We start from the raw sequence: 16,697 nt of genomic DNA, 5'->3' as shown, positions 1-16,697 counted from the left end.
CCTAGCACTCTGGGAGGCCCAGGCGGGTGGATCGCTCGAGGTCAGGAGTTCAAGACCAGCCTGAGCAAGAGCGAGACCCCATCTCTACTAAAAATAGAAAGAAATTATAGGAACAACTAAAAAAATATATGTGTGTGTGTGTGTGTGTGTGTGTGTGTGTATACATACATATATATATATATATATATATATATGTAAGTTAGCCGGGCATGGTGGCACGTGCCTGTAGTCCCAGCTACTCGGGAGGCTGAGGCAGGAGGATTGCTTGAGCCCAGAAGTTGGAGGTTGCTGTGAGCTAGGCTGACGCCATGGCACTCTAGCCCGGGCAACAGGGTAAAATTCTGTCTCAAAAAAAAAAAAAAGCAAAATAGGCCAGGCACAGTGGCCCATGCCCGTAATCCTAGCACTTTGGGAGGTCTAAGCAGGAGGACTGCCTGAGGTCAGGAGATCAAGACCAGTCTGAGAAACATAGTGAGACCCTGTCTCTACAAAAAGTAGAAAAATTAGCTTGGCAAGGTGGTGCATGCCTATGGTCCTAGCTACTTGGGAGGCTGAGGCAGGAGGACTGCTTGAGTTCAGGAGTTTAAGTTGCAGTGAGCTATGATCATGCCACTGCCCTCATGCCCAGGCAACAAAGTGAGAGTCTGTCTCAAAACAAATAAAAAATAAAATTAAATTTAAAATTTAAAAAATAAAAATAAAAGCAAAATATACTGAATGGTAAAGTATTTCAATAAATGGTGTTGGAACAACTGGATGTCCACATGCAAAAACCCCATCTCACAGCATACACAAAAATTAACTCAAAATGCACCACATATAAACAGTTAGAATACGTTCTAGTGTTCAATAGCATAGTAGGGTGACTACAGTTAACAATAATTTATTGTATATTTCAAAATAGCTAGAAGAGACGATTTAAAATGTTCCCAACTCAAAGAAATGATAAATGTTTGAGATGATGGGTATGCTAATTATCCTGAACTAGTCACTATACATTGTATGTACTGAAACATCACTATATACCTCACAAATATGTACAGTTATTATGTGTCAATTTTTTTTTAATTTTAAAAGAGGATATACAAATGGCCACTAAGCAGATAAAAAATGTTCAACATCATTAATCATTATGGTAATGTAAATCAAAACTACAATGAGGTGTTACTTCACACCCACTAAAATGGCTCTAAATCAAAGACAGACAATAACAAGTGTTGGTAAGAATGTGGAAAAACTGGAAGCAAGCATCATACAATGCTGATGGCAATGTAAAATGGCTCAGCCTCCTGGAAAACAGCCTGGCAGTTCCTTAAAATGTTTAACACAGAGTTACTACATTGCCCAGCAATTCTGCTCCTGGGTATACACCTAGGAGAAGTGATAACATGTCCACACAAAAACTTGCACACAGATATTCAGAGCAGCCTTATTTATAATAGTTAAAAAGTAGAAACAACCCGAATTCCATCAACTGATGGATGAATAAACAAAATGTGGTATATACATATACCATTATGTTATCCGACAATAAAAAGGAATAAAGTAATGATATATTCTACAACACGGATGAACCTGATCCTAAGTCAAAGAAGCCAGATACAAAAGAGCACATATTGTGTGATTCCATTTATATGAGATTTAAAAATCATTTCTATACTTTATCTCAGTGTATATTGATGGTATGATGAATTATATCTCAATAAAGCTGTTTAAAAATCTATATGAGGCCAGGTGTGGTGGCTCATATCTGTAATCCCAGTACTTTGGGAGATTCGGTGGGCGGGGGTGGGAGGATAGCTTGAGGCCAGGAGTTTGAGACCAGCCTGGACACCATAGTGAGACCCTGTCTCTATACAAAAGATGATTTTTTTTTTTTTTTTTTTTTTGTTGAGACAGAGTCTCACTTTGTTGCCCAGGCTAGAGTGAGTGCCGTGGCGTCAGCTTAGCTCACAGCAACCTCAGACTCCTGGGCTTAAGCGATCCTACTGCCTCAGCCTCCCAAGTAGCTGGGACTACAGGCATGCGCCACTATGCCCGGCTAATTTTTTCTATATAGATTTTTAGTTGTCCATATAATGTCTTTCTATTTTTAGTAGAGACGGGGTCTCGCTCAGGCTGGTCTCGAACTCCTGACCTTGAGCAATCCACCCGCCTCGGCCTCCCAGAGTGCTAGGATTACAGGCGTGAGCCACCGCGCCCGGCCCAAAAGATGATTTTTAAAAAATCAGCCAGGCTCCCAGCTACTTAGCAGGCGGACCATTTGAGCCCAGGAGTTGGAGGTTGCAGTGAGCTATGAGTGTGCCACTGCACTCCAGCCTGGGAGACAGAGCAAGACTCTGTCTCAAAAACAAAACAAAACAAAACAAAATCGATATAGGACAAAATAGCCGCATGTAAATTATCTGAAAATGTAAGGTTTTTAAACATTAAGTTCTAAGATAAGAACATCAGGAAAACATGATGGACAGCAAACTGTAAGCTAATCAATAATACTGTGGCCTGGATGATGAAAGAATGAGTTACGAGAAGGGGAATGTTCTATATGGAAATAGGGAAGGTAGAGCCAAAGAGCAAGATTTACCCTGTGTCTCCAATACTATCCAAGTCAGGGAGAGTGCCCTGGCCAGATACTCATGTGTCTCCTTCCTTTGACAGGTATAGCCCTTCAGAAGAGATGAATTAATTAAATCATTACATATTAATGATGTTCACTGTAAAGATCATTTTACAAACTCTACTTGCTCTGATTTCAAACACACCAAGCCACCTTCTGATTGCAAACTCTGCACAGACTATTCTATTGAGAATGTGATGACCCACTGATTCTGGTACACAGTTCACTAGAAATTAATTCCCTGGTTTAGAGTCATCACTGAGGAGATTGGCTAATGTGAACCAATCCTCTTGAGACTAACTTTGGTCACTCTTAGCAAACTATTTCTTACAAAGCTCATGACCAGTGACTCTCAACCAATGGGACATTCCCATAGTAGAATTCCTAAGAGTCTGATCTAATATATATCTGGGGCAGGGTTTCCCCAGCCCCTCTGACCTCTATTGCCAATCATTGTCAGCGGGCACCACTGATGGCATGCAACTGTATGCCTCGGGCAGGATGGCGTGCTCTGGACTGTGAAGCTCCCACCAAGACACTGCTTGCTTATGAGGCCTAGGCTGAGCTGCAACCTACCCTTTCCTCAATATACCTCCATCTCTATTCTCCCTAACTTAAGATACTTTAAGATCCTTTCTAACATTCCATTATTTTAACCAGTCTAAACTCACTTTACAGATGAAATAACTGAGGCCCATCGAGTTTAAGGGCCTTATCTAAAAATCACACAGCTAATTAATGGTAGAGCTAGAACTGGAACTGGAACCAAAGCTTTCTGGTTCCCACCCAGTGTTTTATTCATTATGTGGTTCTGCCTTTCTTGTTACACACCCTCGGAACGCGCAGCTTGCACTTGTGGACGTTCCTCTATCCCATCCTCTACCCCATGCTGAGCAGCCTCCTCCTTATCTGCATGGTCGCATTTCAGGGTTCTAAAAGTGTGCTCATATGCTATTTAACATCAAAATTTATACATCACATCCAAAGATTATTTTTTAATTTTTAAAAATTTCTGGCCGGGCGTGGTGGCTCACGCCTGTAATCCTAGCACTCTGGGAGGCCGAGGCGGGTGGATTGCTCGAGGTCAGGAGTTCGAGACCAGCCTGAGCAAGAGTGAGACCCCGTCTCTACTAAAAATAGAAAGAAATTATATGGACAACTAAAATATATATATACAAAAAATTAGCCGGGCATGGTGGCACATGCCTGTAGTCCCAGCTACTCGGGAGGCTGAGGCAGGAGGATCGCTTGAGCCCAGGAGTTTGAGGTTGCTGTGAGCTAGGCTGAAGCCACGGCACTCACTCTAGCCCGGGCAACAGAGTGAGACTCTGTCTCAAAAAAAAAAAAAAAAAAAAAAAAAAAAAAAAAAAAAAAAAAAATTTCTATAAATTTTAAGTCTTTAGATTCATTCACTATCTCTGGAGGATACACTGGAAATCAGTGGCGGCCTCTGGTAAAGAACTGGGCCAAGTAGAGGGACAGAGACTTTCCATCAAATATCTTTTTTGAGGCCGGGCGTGGTGGCTCACGCCTGTAATCCTAGCACTCTGGGAGGCCGAGGCGGGTGGATCGCTCAAGGTCAGGAGTTCGAGTCCAGCCTGAGCAAGAGCGAGACCCCGTCTCTACTAAAAATAGAAAGAAATTATATGGACAACTAAAATATATATATAGAAAAAATTAGCCGGGTATGGTGGCGCATGCCTGTAGTCCCAGCTACTCGGGAGGCTGAGGCAGTAGGATTGCTTGAGCCCAGGAGTTTGAGGTTGCTGTGAGTTGGGCTGACGCCATGGCACTCATTCTAGCCAGGGCAACAAAGCGACACTCTGTCTCAAAAAAAAAAAAAAAAAAAAAAAAAAATCTTTTTTGTAGTATTTGAATTCTTACCATATGCTTTTATTACCTACAAAAATAATTTTAAAAAGTAAACATACTTTTCAAAAATCTGTGCTATAAAAAGGTTTACAAAAGTCTCCACATTTATACCACATATACACCATATGTAGTATTCTCACTGAAAAGAATAAAAATTATAAAATATTGGGGCTACCTTTTTGTTTTTTTGGAGACAGAGTCTCACTCCATTGCCCTGAGTAGAGTGCCATGGCATCAGCCTAGTTCATAGCAACCTCAAACTCCTGGGCTCAAGCGATCTTTCTGCCTCAGCCTCCCGAGTAGCTGGGACTACAGGTGCACACCACGATGCCAGCTAATTTTTATATTTTTTGTAAAGACAGAGTCTTGCTCTTGCTCAGTCTGGTCTCAAACTCCTAAGCTTGAGAGATCCACTCGCCTCGGCCTCCTAGCATGCTAGAATTACAGGTGTGAGCCACCACGCCCAGCCAGGGCTACCTTTTAAAAACTTCAGAAAATATATCTATATGCAAAATTCAAAAACTAATGTTTTATACTTGATAAATGAACCATAGCTTTCTTTTAATGTTAGCAAAGTATGTACCATTTGGCCTTATAACATTAGGATGTCTATGAATAAATATGAATAAAAATAAATCAAAGATGTAAATTTTTGTGGTCACTTCCCCCTAAATACAGTTTGCTACACAATGGAATGAAGAAAATAAAGGGCTGATCACAATCATGCTGATCTTGCGGGTGGGGGGAATAAGTGTGCATGTATATGTATGTGTCTGTGTGTGTGTGTGTGTGTGTATATATATATATATATAAAAACATATATATCTCAGAACTGTTCCATTATCATAGCAAATTAGTTTCTTTCCTACTTTTAAATTATTCCAGGCCAGGTGCCGTGGCTCATGCCTGTAATCCTAGCACTCTGGGAGACCAAGGCAGGAGGATCGCTTGAGGTCAGGAGTTCAAGACCAGCCTGATTACGAGTGAGACCCCATCTCTACTAAAAATAGAAAAAAAAAATTAGTCAGTCAACTAAAAATAGAAACAAAAAATTAGCGGGGCGTGGTGGCTCGTGCCTGTAGTCCCAGCTACTTGGGAGGCTGAGGCAGGAGAAACACATGAGCCCAGGAGTTTGAGGTTGCTGTAAGCTAGGCTGACGCCATGGCACTCACTCTAGCCCGGGCAACAAATCGACACTCTGTCTAGAATAGAACAGAAAAGATAGTTCTACCTTTCTAGTAATTTATTAGGCCAGAAGTCCCATCATTAATTCCACCAGCAACATAAAGAAGATAAAACTTTAGAGGCTTTTAGTCCCCTAGAGAATACAGACATCTTGACTGTTAATGATCCTACATTAGAAAACATTCATATAAAAAAGCAAATATGAAAGCATATTGAGTATAGGTTCTAAGCTGCCTAACCATAATGATCATACCATGAAACAATATAAAACTGTTCATTTATTTCTTCCTTCATTCAAATATCTAATGGATTGTTATATACCCAGCCCTATGCCAGAAACTTCTGATATACTGGTTACCAAAAACACATTTGGTTCCTCTTCTCCTGGAACTTAGTCTAGTGGAGGAAGCGAACATAAGTAAAACCATTGCCCACACACATAAAAAAATGTTTAACTAAAAACTGGGACTAGGGCTGTGAAGAAAATTATTCCGTAGCAATGGAGGTTGTTAAGTAGCATAGCAGCAAACACAGACCTGCATTTTAGGATAAGAAAACAATCTTGCAGTTAAATGAAATTACAGTGTAGAGAGGTATTTAAGGTAGGAGAAACCAATTTACTACATTAATACAATGTTAACATTCTTCTAATTCTTACAAAAGTACAAAGGAATTTTCAGTGATTATAAATCCAAGGTAAGTTTTATTGCTGATATCCTCAAAGCACGCCGGTCTTGTCATAGCCACTCTTCTTTCCATGGCCCCGCCAAGCCTGCAGAGCCAAGACCACCAGCTTCACTGTCAACATAGCTGGCCACCCATTTCAAAAGAAGAGACTCTACCCACCTGATTATCTAGTTTCAGCTGTCGAAGCCTCATGGTCTCATCTTCAAAGGCACTATTTTAATAAAATAAAGGAAAGAAAACATGTAAAAAGCAAATCCTTTATATTTTACTTTATTTTTTGAGACAGGGTCTTGCTCGATCACCCTTCCTAGAGTGCAGTCACATCATCATAGCACACTGCAACCTCAAACTCCTGGGCTAAAGGGATCCTCCTGCCTCAGCCTACCAAGTGCTGGGACTACGGGTGTGTGCTGCCACGTCCAGCTAATTTTTTGTTTTTAAAATTTTTTTTAATGATGGGGTCTCGCTATGTTGTCCAGGCTAGTCTTGAACTCCCAGCCTCAGACGATCTTCCCACTTCTGCCTTCCAAGTAGCTGGGACTACAGGCTCTCGCCACCACGTCCAGCATGGAACCAATCAATTCTGCCTTAAATAAAGTATCAGTTTCTAGATCCTGCCCACACTGACTGAGAGAGGACTCAATCCTTAATGACAAACTCATTCCATAGAGGACCTGAGAGGGCTGAAATACCCAAAAGATAAGAAAAAGATGACAGCACAGACTCCATGCATGCAGCCATTTCTTTTTGGTTTTTTTTTGAGACAGAGTCTTGCTCTGTTGCCCAGGGTAGAGTGCCGTGGCGTCAGCCTAGCTCACAGCAACCTCCAACTCCTGGGCTCAAGTGATCCTTTTGCCTCAGCCTCCCAAGTAGCTGGGACTACAGGCATGAGCCACCATGCCCGGCTAATTTTTTCTATATATTTTTAGCTGTCCAGATCATTTCTTTCTATTTTTAGTAGAGACAGGGTCTTGCTCTTGCTCAGGCAGGTTTCAAACTCCTGACCTAGAGCGATCCTCCCGCCTCGGCCTCCCAGAATGCTAGGATTACAGGCGTGAGCCACCATGCCTGGCCTTCTTTTTGTTTTAAACCATGTATGGAGTATGCATTATGCTCTGAACACACAGCTAAGTATTTTATACACATTACAGTATTCATTCCTCAAAACAATCCTATGAACTAGGTACCATTATTTTTCACACTTTGAAGATGAAGAAACAGAGCTTGGAGAGTTGTGTGGAAGGTTAAACAGCAGAAACAGACCCTAATCCTGGTCTCTTGCTAGAGTTCAAATTATGCCTAAAAAATCAAGTATATTTCACTTCTTTTTGGAGCTTATTCTAAGAAAGGGAAAATTAAACTGTGTATAGCATCTTACTAGAGCCCATTGATCGCCTTAAGGTCTGGGCAAGTCATGTAACTTACTCTCCAAGTTTGCCATTAATAACACTTACTATGCCAGTAATCAAAGTGTGAATAAACAGACAAGATTTAATATCACTGGGAGACAGATTTGTTTGAAGGAAGAAAAAGAAACAAAAATTGAATCAAAACTATCTTCAGTTGATAAACCAGACCCTTTGAGCTTTTTTTTTTTTTTCTTTTTGAGACAGAGTCTTGCTGTGTAGCACTGGCTAGAGTGCAGTGGGGTCATCATATTAATAGCTCACTGCAACCTCAAACTCCTGGGCTCAAGTGGTCCTCCTGCCTTGATCTCCCAGAGCATTGGGATTACGGGTGTGAGCCACCATGCCCAGCCTCTCTTTTCAACATTTTTTAACTGACTCTGAAGTCTTTTCCATGTTTGACAGTTTCCTAATTTAAGATTTTATTTTGTGATTCAGCATTCTTAGAAACAGTAAAGTATGAAACAATGCAGAAATCGTTCTCAATTATTTAAATTATAAATTTTTACTGGGAGCTTATTGTCAAACAAACTGGAAATACACAGTCCTATTTAAGAAGACAAATTCTGGCTGGGCATGGTGGTTCACGCCTGTAATCCCAACACTCTGGGAGGCCAAGGCAGGAGGATCACTTGAGGTCAGGAGTTCGAGACCAGCCTAAGCAAGAGGGAGACCCCATCTCTACTAAAAATAGGAAAAGTTAGCTAGAAAACTAAAAATAGAAACAAAAAATTAGCTGGGTGTCATGGTGTGCACCTGTAGTCCCAGCTACTCAGGAGGCTGAGGCAGGAAGATTGCTTGAGCCCACCAGGAGTGTGAGGTTGCTGTGAGCTAGGCTGACGCCACAGCACTCTAGCCTGGGCAACAGAGCGAGACTCTGTCTCACCAAAAAAAAAAAAAAAAAAACAAAGAAGAAGAAGACAAATTCCATGACTGCAAAGGGAAACATTTGCTACATTTGGGGTAAATACACCAAAGAATCTATCCATGGTTTAATGATTTACCACAACATTCCTACATTTTAGATGGTTTTATGCATTTTAATAATGCATAACAACTTGGAATTTTCATACTATCTCCAAAACTCTTCCTGCCTAATCATCTGCAAGCAGGTTTAGTAACCCCTCAGACACAGATGTGCAGGTGCTTTCTGATTTTCCAACAGTGCCCTCTATTAATTTCCTCATAACTTTTATGTTTAAAAAAACAAAACAAAAAACACTGGTAGTCAATAAATCATGTCTTTTCTCCCAGCTCAAAAGAGGGGAAAACAATACAACTATTATGTACTCATAATAATTAAAAATAAAAAATTTAAAATAAATAAAGGGGCAAACAAAAATGTTAGACATGATATCCTTCTGGCCTCAACTTTGTGGCCCTTGTGTTTCTTTTTTTTTTTTTTTTTTTTGAGACAGAGTCTCACTCTGTTGCCCGGGCTAGAGTGCCATGGCATCAGCCTAGCTCACAGCAACCTCAAACTCCTGGGCTCAAGTGATCCTCCTGCCTCAGCCACCCGAGTAGCTGGGACTACAGGCATGCGCCACCATGCCCAGCTAACTTTTTCTATATATTTTTAGTTGTCCGGTTAATTTCTTTCTATTTTTTAGTAGACATGGGGTCTCGCTCTTGCTCAGGCTGGTCTTGAACTCCTGACCTCGAGCAATCCTCCCACCTCAGCCTCCCAGAGTGCTAGGATTACAGGCGTGAGCCACCATGCCTGGCCTCTTTTAGATATGTTCCTATGTTTTCCTTAATGTTTTTATCCTCATTCACATATTTTTAAGTCCTAAATTTAAAAATCCTTCATTAATACAGCGCTACTAGTATTAATACAGTACTACCATTAATTACTGGTATTCAGTGGTTGTTAATATAAACTTGAAAAAGTTTTATATTAAATGACTAAGTCAAAAAATTATGAACATTATATAGGAAAAGGTAACTTGGAAAAAAGAATCTAGTGTTAATGGACTAGTATTTTCAAATGGTTGCTGCTGTGAATTTTCTTTTCCTTCAATTAATTGTCCTCAACACTGAACCAAAACTGTGATGCCTTCTGGAATGAGAAAAAAATACTAATTCCCCTTCTCCCAAATGCTAAAACCTCCTCAAAAATGGTAAAATCTGACACATAACTAAAGTCCTCAAACATTTCCTTAAGGCCTCTAATAGTGAAAAAAAACAGGCGTGTCTTTAATGTGTATCTAGACACCACTTAATTCCTTTCATCAAGCCTGGGCAAGCTCAACAGACAACCTAAACAAACGGCATAATGAAAGCATTTTGACTTGAACAGAAGAGACAATAAATAGAAATATAATTGTAACATTTAAATACTTCCTATATATCAAAAGCTATACTTTCCCTGAATTCTTTTAATTATTAATTTAGCAAATATTGGCAGAGTATGGTAGATGTGCCTATAATCCCAGCACTTTGGGAGGCTGACGCAGGAGGATCACTTGAGGCCAGGAGTTGGAGGTTGCAGTGAGCTGTGCCTGTGCCACTGCACTCCAGCCTCAGTGACAGAGCGAGAGACCCTATCTCTAATTAAAAAAAAAAAAAAGCCTGTAACTTAGCAAAAATAAAGATACTTTATAGATGTATATTCAATATGAACTAGGATTTCTAGTCTAAACCGGAATATAGTCTTACTAAATTTGCATTTTTTTCCCTTTAATATTCTCTCTCCTTCATTTCAAAGTAGGAGTAGCAAGCCTAACCAAGCCTGGTTAGTAAATTAACATGAAACAGAATTCCTACAGAATAAAACAAATAGAATTACTATTTTTCCTCCCATTTTTCTCACAGAAAATTTCGTATTAACTCAGTCTAAACGGTGGAAACCCTAAACATACATCGTAGAGAAACACAGAAACACTTAGTGTGGCAGATGATAGTGCTCACAGAACACTATTCTCCTGAACTATTCTCTGGTTACCACCAGCCAAAGTCTACAGTGAAGAAGGGCACATGCAGAGAATTTTCTGAGAATGTGCCCCATTCCAGCGATCTTTGCTTATGGACACCAGACATTTTTCCTAATCCTTCTGTACTATTATTCGCTTATTCACCTACCAAATATTTGGTAAAAGTCTGCTAAAAGTATGACCCTATCCACTCCTATATACATACTTTTGAGAGTCACTAGATGAACTGAAAACAAAGCAAGTATCTATCAACAGTAAGGTGGATAAAAATTTTTGTTTTATTTTGTTTTGTTTTTTTGAGACAGAGTCTCACTCTATCACCCTGGCCAGAGTGCAGTGGCATCATCATAGCTCACAGCAACCTCAAATTCCTGGGCTCAAGCCATCCTCCTGCCTCAGCCTCCCAAGTAGCTGGGACTACAGGTGAGCACCACCATGGATAAAAATTTCTGATGCAGTCATACAATGAAATGTCATAGATCAATAAAAATAAACTTCACTCTAACACAAAAACATGAATAGATCATAAACATAATGTTAAACAAAAGAGGCAACACACAAAAGAATACACATAGCAATTTCCTTTTTTTCAAAAAAAAAAAGATAATCACTAACATTTCAGAAAATATCTTTCCAAATATTTAAACAAATTTTTATATATTTGGGGGGTGGGGGGGCATGGGCAATATACATAACCTAAACTTTTGTACCCTCATAATAAGCTGAAATAAAAAAATAAAAAAATAATAAAATTTTTATATATTTGAAATATTTCAATCATTTTAACTTAAGATTATACCATAAGTATCTTTTAATGTTATTAAAAAGGTTGTTTAAATATAACATTAAATGGCTAAATAATGTTCTATCATATGGACATTCCATAACTTTTTCTTTTTTTGTTATGACAAAAAACACATACATAAAATTTACCATCTTAACCATTTTGAAGTGTATAGTTCAGTAGTGTTAAATACATTTACATTGTTGTGTATACATGAATTTTCATGGCAATACTATTCATAAAGCCAAAAAGATGGCTAAATGTCCATCAACTGATAAATGGAAACCAAACGTGGTACAACCACACAATGGAATATTATGTAGCCATAAAAAGCAGTAAGTACTGAAACATGGACGAACCTTGAAAACATGCTAAGTAAAAGAAGCCAGTCACAAAACACTACATGTGATTCTATTACTATTTTTATGAAATGTCCTGAATAGGCAAATCTATAGAGACAGAAAGATTAGTGGCTGCTTTGGGTTTGGAGGGATGGGAGTTAGCAGATGTAGCTAAAGGGCATGGGGTAGCTTTTTGAGGTGATGAAAATGTCCTAAAATTGACTATGGTGATGATTGCACGTGTCTATATGTAACTATACTAACAATCATTGAATTACAAACTTTAAAAGGGTGAATTATATGGTATATGAATTATATCTCAATAAAGCTGCTATAAAAAAAGAAAACATCAGTCCATATGATTCTAATAAACATAACAAAGGATATGGATAACAAAGATCTTCTTTACAGAATACCAACTAATAAATGTAGAAAAAATGATAAAAATAGAGTATCACCATTTTATCACCACATTAATTGATTCTTGCAAGAAACATCAATGGATGCTAAACCTTTGAGTGTAATATTTGACATAATCTCATGTATCTCCCCACAGATTATATTAATCACAAAGAGGAAAAGGTAACAGGACAATGAAAGAATCTGATAGACATCACCTTAACCCAGTAACGGGACACATCAACTGCACCAGGACAGACTGACAACAGGTGCCCCCACGTGTAACACTGAGAACAGCGCAATAAAATGCATGCAATATTCCTGCCAAACATGTTTAACCTGAATTTATTCAGGAGGAAACATACCCAAATGGAGGGCAACTTTGCAAAACATTTGTCAGGACTCTTTAAAAATGTTGATACCAAACAAGACACCACCCCCCATCCCCCCCCAAAAAGGACTGAAGAACTGTTCTAGGTTAAAGTAAAAGAGATTAAAGAGCTTTCTGTAAACCAAATATATCAATAATCCTTGAATTCTAGACCAAAACAAACATAGCAAAGAGACTATTATGGGTACACTGAGGATATCCGATTATGAATTGTATATTAGAAAAGAGTTTATATTAATGTTAAGTTCCCGTGTGTGATTAGTTTATTGTGGTTATTTAAGAGAATGCTTTTCTGAGTAGGACTGGGGTAGACATAATGAGGGAACAGGAACAGGGTAATAAGGTAGGGAGGAGAGCAATACTTCTCTGAGTATCCGTAAGTCCATATGATATGAATAAATAAACAAAAGAACAAGTAAGCGAGGAGAAGGGACAGTTCTCTTTTATAGAAAAAAATCCAATTAATAAAGATAAAAGGAATAATGGAAACAGAAAATCACCATTAGGCAAACACCACAGTAATAACTGTTACAGGCAAGAATCATCAATGGGTGGTAAAAAAAAATGGGTGAAAGTATGATAAGAAACAGGATTATTTGCATTGTCTCAAAGTATCTCCCTGTCTGAGTCCATTCGGACTACTATAACAAAATATCACAAACGGGGTGGCTCATAAACAGCAAACATTTATTCCTCACAGTTCTGGAGGCTGGGAAGTCCAAGGTCAAGGGGCGAGCAGATTTGGTGGAATGGGCAAAGGAGCTCTATGGGATTTTTTATTTGTAAAGGCACTAATCCCATTCATGAGGGCTCCACCCTCATGGCCTGATCGCCTCCCCAAAGTCCCACCTTCTAACACCACCACTTTGGTGATTAGATCTGCAACATGCTCATTTGCAGGAGGGGAGACACACTCCTTCCCACCACAGCACTTCCCAAAAGATGATCTTGTCATCACAAAGGGAAAAATAGTAATGTTATTAGTGGAGAAACCTGGGAGACAGCTCCTTAATGAGTGATTAAGATTAACATCTCTAGTGATAAGTCATAGGGACATCAAACTCCTCCCAATAGGATGCACGGAGAAGGGCACAGCACCACATCTGTGGTGTTCTCACCAAAAACACACAATCCTAATTTAATCACAACGAAACACTAGACAAGCCCAAATTGATGAACATTCTATAAAATAACTGGCCAGTATTCTTCAAAAGCATCAAGATCTGTAAAGGCACAGAAAGATGCAAATCGGAGGAGACTGAGGAGACATGACAACTACGTACAGCACAGGATCCTGGATTTGAATTCTGGACTAGAAAAGAGACATTAGTGGGAAAACTACCAAAAATCAAATAAGGCCTTAGTTCATTAGTTAACAGCACTGAGTGGATATAAATTTCCTGGTTTTGATAATGGCACTATGCTTATATAAGATGTTAACATTGGGGAAAACTTGGTGAAAAGTATATAGGAATTCCCTAATATGTTTACAACTTTTCTACACTTCTAATTAAAAAGATTTCTAAAAGTGAAGTACTAAAAAATATTAAGTAATTAATCTAGGTGAAGGGCAAAGATTATCAATTGTACTTTTCTTGTAACTTTTCAGCAAATTTAAATTTTTTCAAAATAAAAAACTAGAGGAAAAAGTAAAATAGACATTTTACCAAATGTTTATTTTATAGTCATGGTCTGAGTACACTTAAAAATTCCTGTGCCCTTGAATCTAGCACTTAAATTATACTCACAGTATCTCTAGGGAATGGAAATGGTATGAACAATGAGGAAATCTGCCCAAGATCACATAACAGAGAAACTTCAAGCCTACTTTAAAACATTATTCATTCCACTGCTAGTCTAGAGCTATAACCAACAAAGCATGCTACTAAATAGTCTGAAGCATTCAATAATATATTAAATGACCCACCAGAATCTATGATTATTCTACATTCTCCACATCCCTGTCAAGTTCTCACAGCCTGTTAAGAGTAAATTTTTCGAGCTGCCAGTAAACACAAAATCCACTGTCGCTAAACAATCAGGGAATGTTCTTTGCTGCCTCGTACACTGTGCCAGATAAGGATGCTGTGATCAGCACTTAACTGCAATTTGGCCAGTGATGCAGGAGGCTAAACAGGCTCCTTCTGTGGTACTGGAGAGTAAACACCACTCTTGCCAAGAAAGCAGCAGGATAAGACTTGCACGGATAAAGGCTGCGAGCAGCAGTGGCTTTTGTAATACTGACTTGAGTGAACACTTCCTTTACTGACTACAATCTTGCTTCACAACATCACAAATTGATACTTTTCAACCTCATAGTTAGATATAGTCAAAAGAACAAAGGAGAAGACTGGTTTACCTTACTTTATCAAACAAATTCAAGAAGTGCTAGTGTGGATTGATAAAGAGGACACCTTATAAGGTCATTTGTTCATATTAGTTAGAGGAATTTATAACTGTAAACCTTTAGTAATTAGCTGCCTGCATAAAGTTAAAATAAATACAATTTATAAAAATTTGGTTCAACTCAGCGTAACAAAAATAAATGTGCTATGTGTGACAACGAATTATCGGAAAGATAAAGGACAAAAAGAAGGTTTACGTCAAAACAATAGTTACAAAAAATGATGCCAATTTTTATTCTTAAATCTAGTCAGTTATTCATGCTTAATTGAAGATCTAACACCCTCTGGGAGAAAAATTATAGGTTTGATCATGACTTTTACTTAAATTCACACACTTAAAAATCAACAAACTGGGATTCAGCCAAATAAAAAACTTCCGTTCTACAAGGACATTGTTATGAAAATTAAGAGGCAAGCCACAGACTAGAGAAAATATTTGCAAAACATATATCAAACAAAGGACTTCTATTTAGAATCTAAAGAACTCTTACTGATTATACTAAGACAAAGAATCCCATTAAAAATTGGGCAAGATTCATTCATTTCACAAAAGAAGTTATACAAATGTCCAATAAGAACATGAAGAAATATTCAATATGATTAATCATTAGGATAATGCATATTAAAGCCACAATGAGATATCAGTACATACATACTAGAATGGCTAAAAGACTTGACCATACCAAGTGTTGGTGAGGATGGAGCAACTTGAACTCTCACAGGGCTGGCTAACCAGCAATTGTGTGTAAAATGTACAGCCACTTTGGAAGACAGTTTGGCAACTTCTTAAGACTTAAACATATCCCTTCCATTTGATTTAGCCATCTAACTCCTAGACAATTATCTAAGAAATGAAAGCATATGTCCACAAAAAAACCTATACATAAATGCACATAGCAGCTTCATTTGTAATAGCCAAAACCTGAAAACACCCCAACTGTCCACCAGTAAACAAATAAACAAATTTTATGAAGAAAACTACTCAGAAATAGAAAGGAAAAAACTATTGATATACAACTCAGATGAATCTCAACACCATTTTGCTGAGTAAAAAATGCCAACCAAAGAGAACATAATGTGAGATGACAGACATTCTTCTACTTATGATTGGGTTACATCCTGATAAACCTATCATAAATTGAAAATATTAAGTCAAAAATGCATTTAATATACCTAACCTACTGAACATCATAGCTTAGCCTAGCCTACTTTAAATGTGCTCAGAACACTTACATTAGCCTACAGTTGGGCAAAATCCTCTAACATAAAGTCTATTTTATAATAAAGTATTGAATATCTCATGTAATTTATTTAATACTGTACTGAAGCCAGGCACGGTGGCTCATGCCTGTAATCCTAGCACTCTGGGAAGCCAAGGTGCAAGGATCACTTGAGCTCAGGAGTTCGAGACCAGCCTGAGCAAGAGCAAGACCCCATCTCTACTAAAAATAGAAAAATTAGCCAGGCCTCATGGCATGCGCCTGTAGACCAGCTACTCAGGAGGCTGAGGCAGGAGGATTGCTTGAGCCCAGCAGTTTGAGGTTGCTGTGAGCTAGGCTGATGTCACTACACTCTACCCAGGGCAACAGAGTGAGACTCTGTCTCAAAACAAAACAAAAAATACTGTACTGAAAGTAAAAAACAAATGCTTGTATGGATACTTAAAGTATAGTTTTT

At 38.5% G+C, this 16,697-nt stretch overlaps 1 protein-coding gene across 1 annotated transcript in view; it reads right to left on the bottom strand.

Annotated features, from left to right (window-relative positions):
• The window catches only part of TULP3 (TUB like protein 3), a 62,416-nt gene that overhangs the window by 18,864 nt on the left and 26,855 nt on the right, over nucleotides 1-16,697 (bottom strand). Inside the window, 1 exon segment of the mRNA XM_069490419.1 lies at nucleotides 6,521-6,572. Within this exon segment, the coding sequence (XP_069346520.1) occupies nucleotides 6,521-6,572 (52 nt within the window).

The sequence above is a fragment of the Eulemur rufifrons genome, chromosome 16 (assembly GCF_041146395.1).
Source record: "Eulemur rufifrons isolate Redbay chromosome 16, OSU_ERuf_1, whole genome shotgun sequence".
NCBI classification, from domain to species: Eukaryota; Metazoa; Chordata; class Mammalia; order Primates; family Lemuridae; genus Eulemur; species Eulemur rufifrons.
The sequence above is the reverse complement of the archived record's forward strand: the minus strand, read 5'-3'. Positions and strand labels throughout refer to the sequence as shown.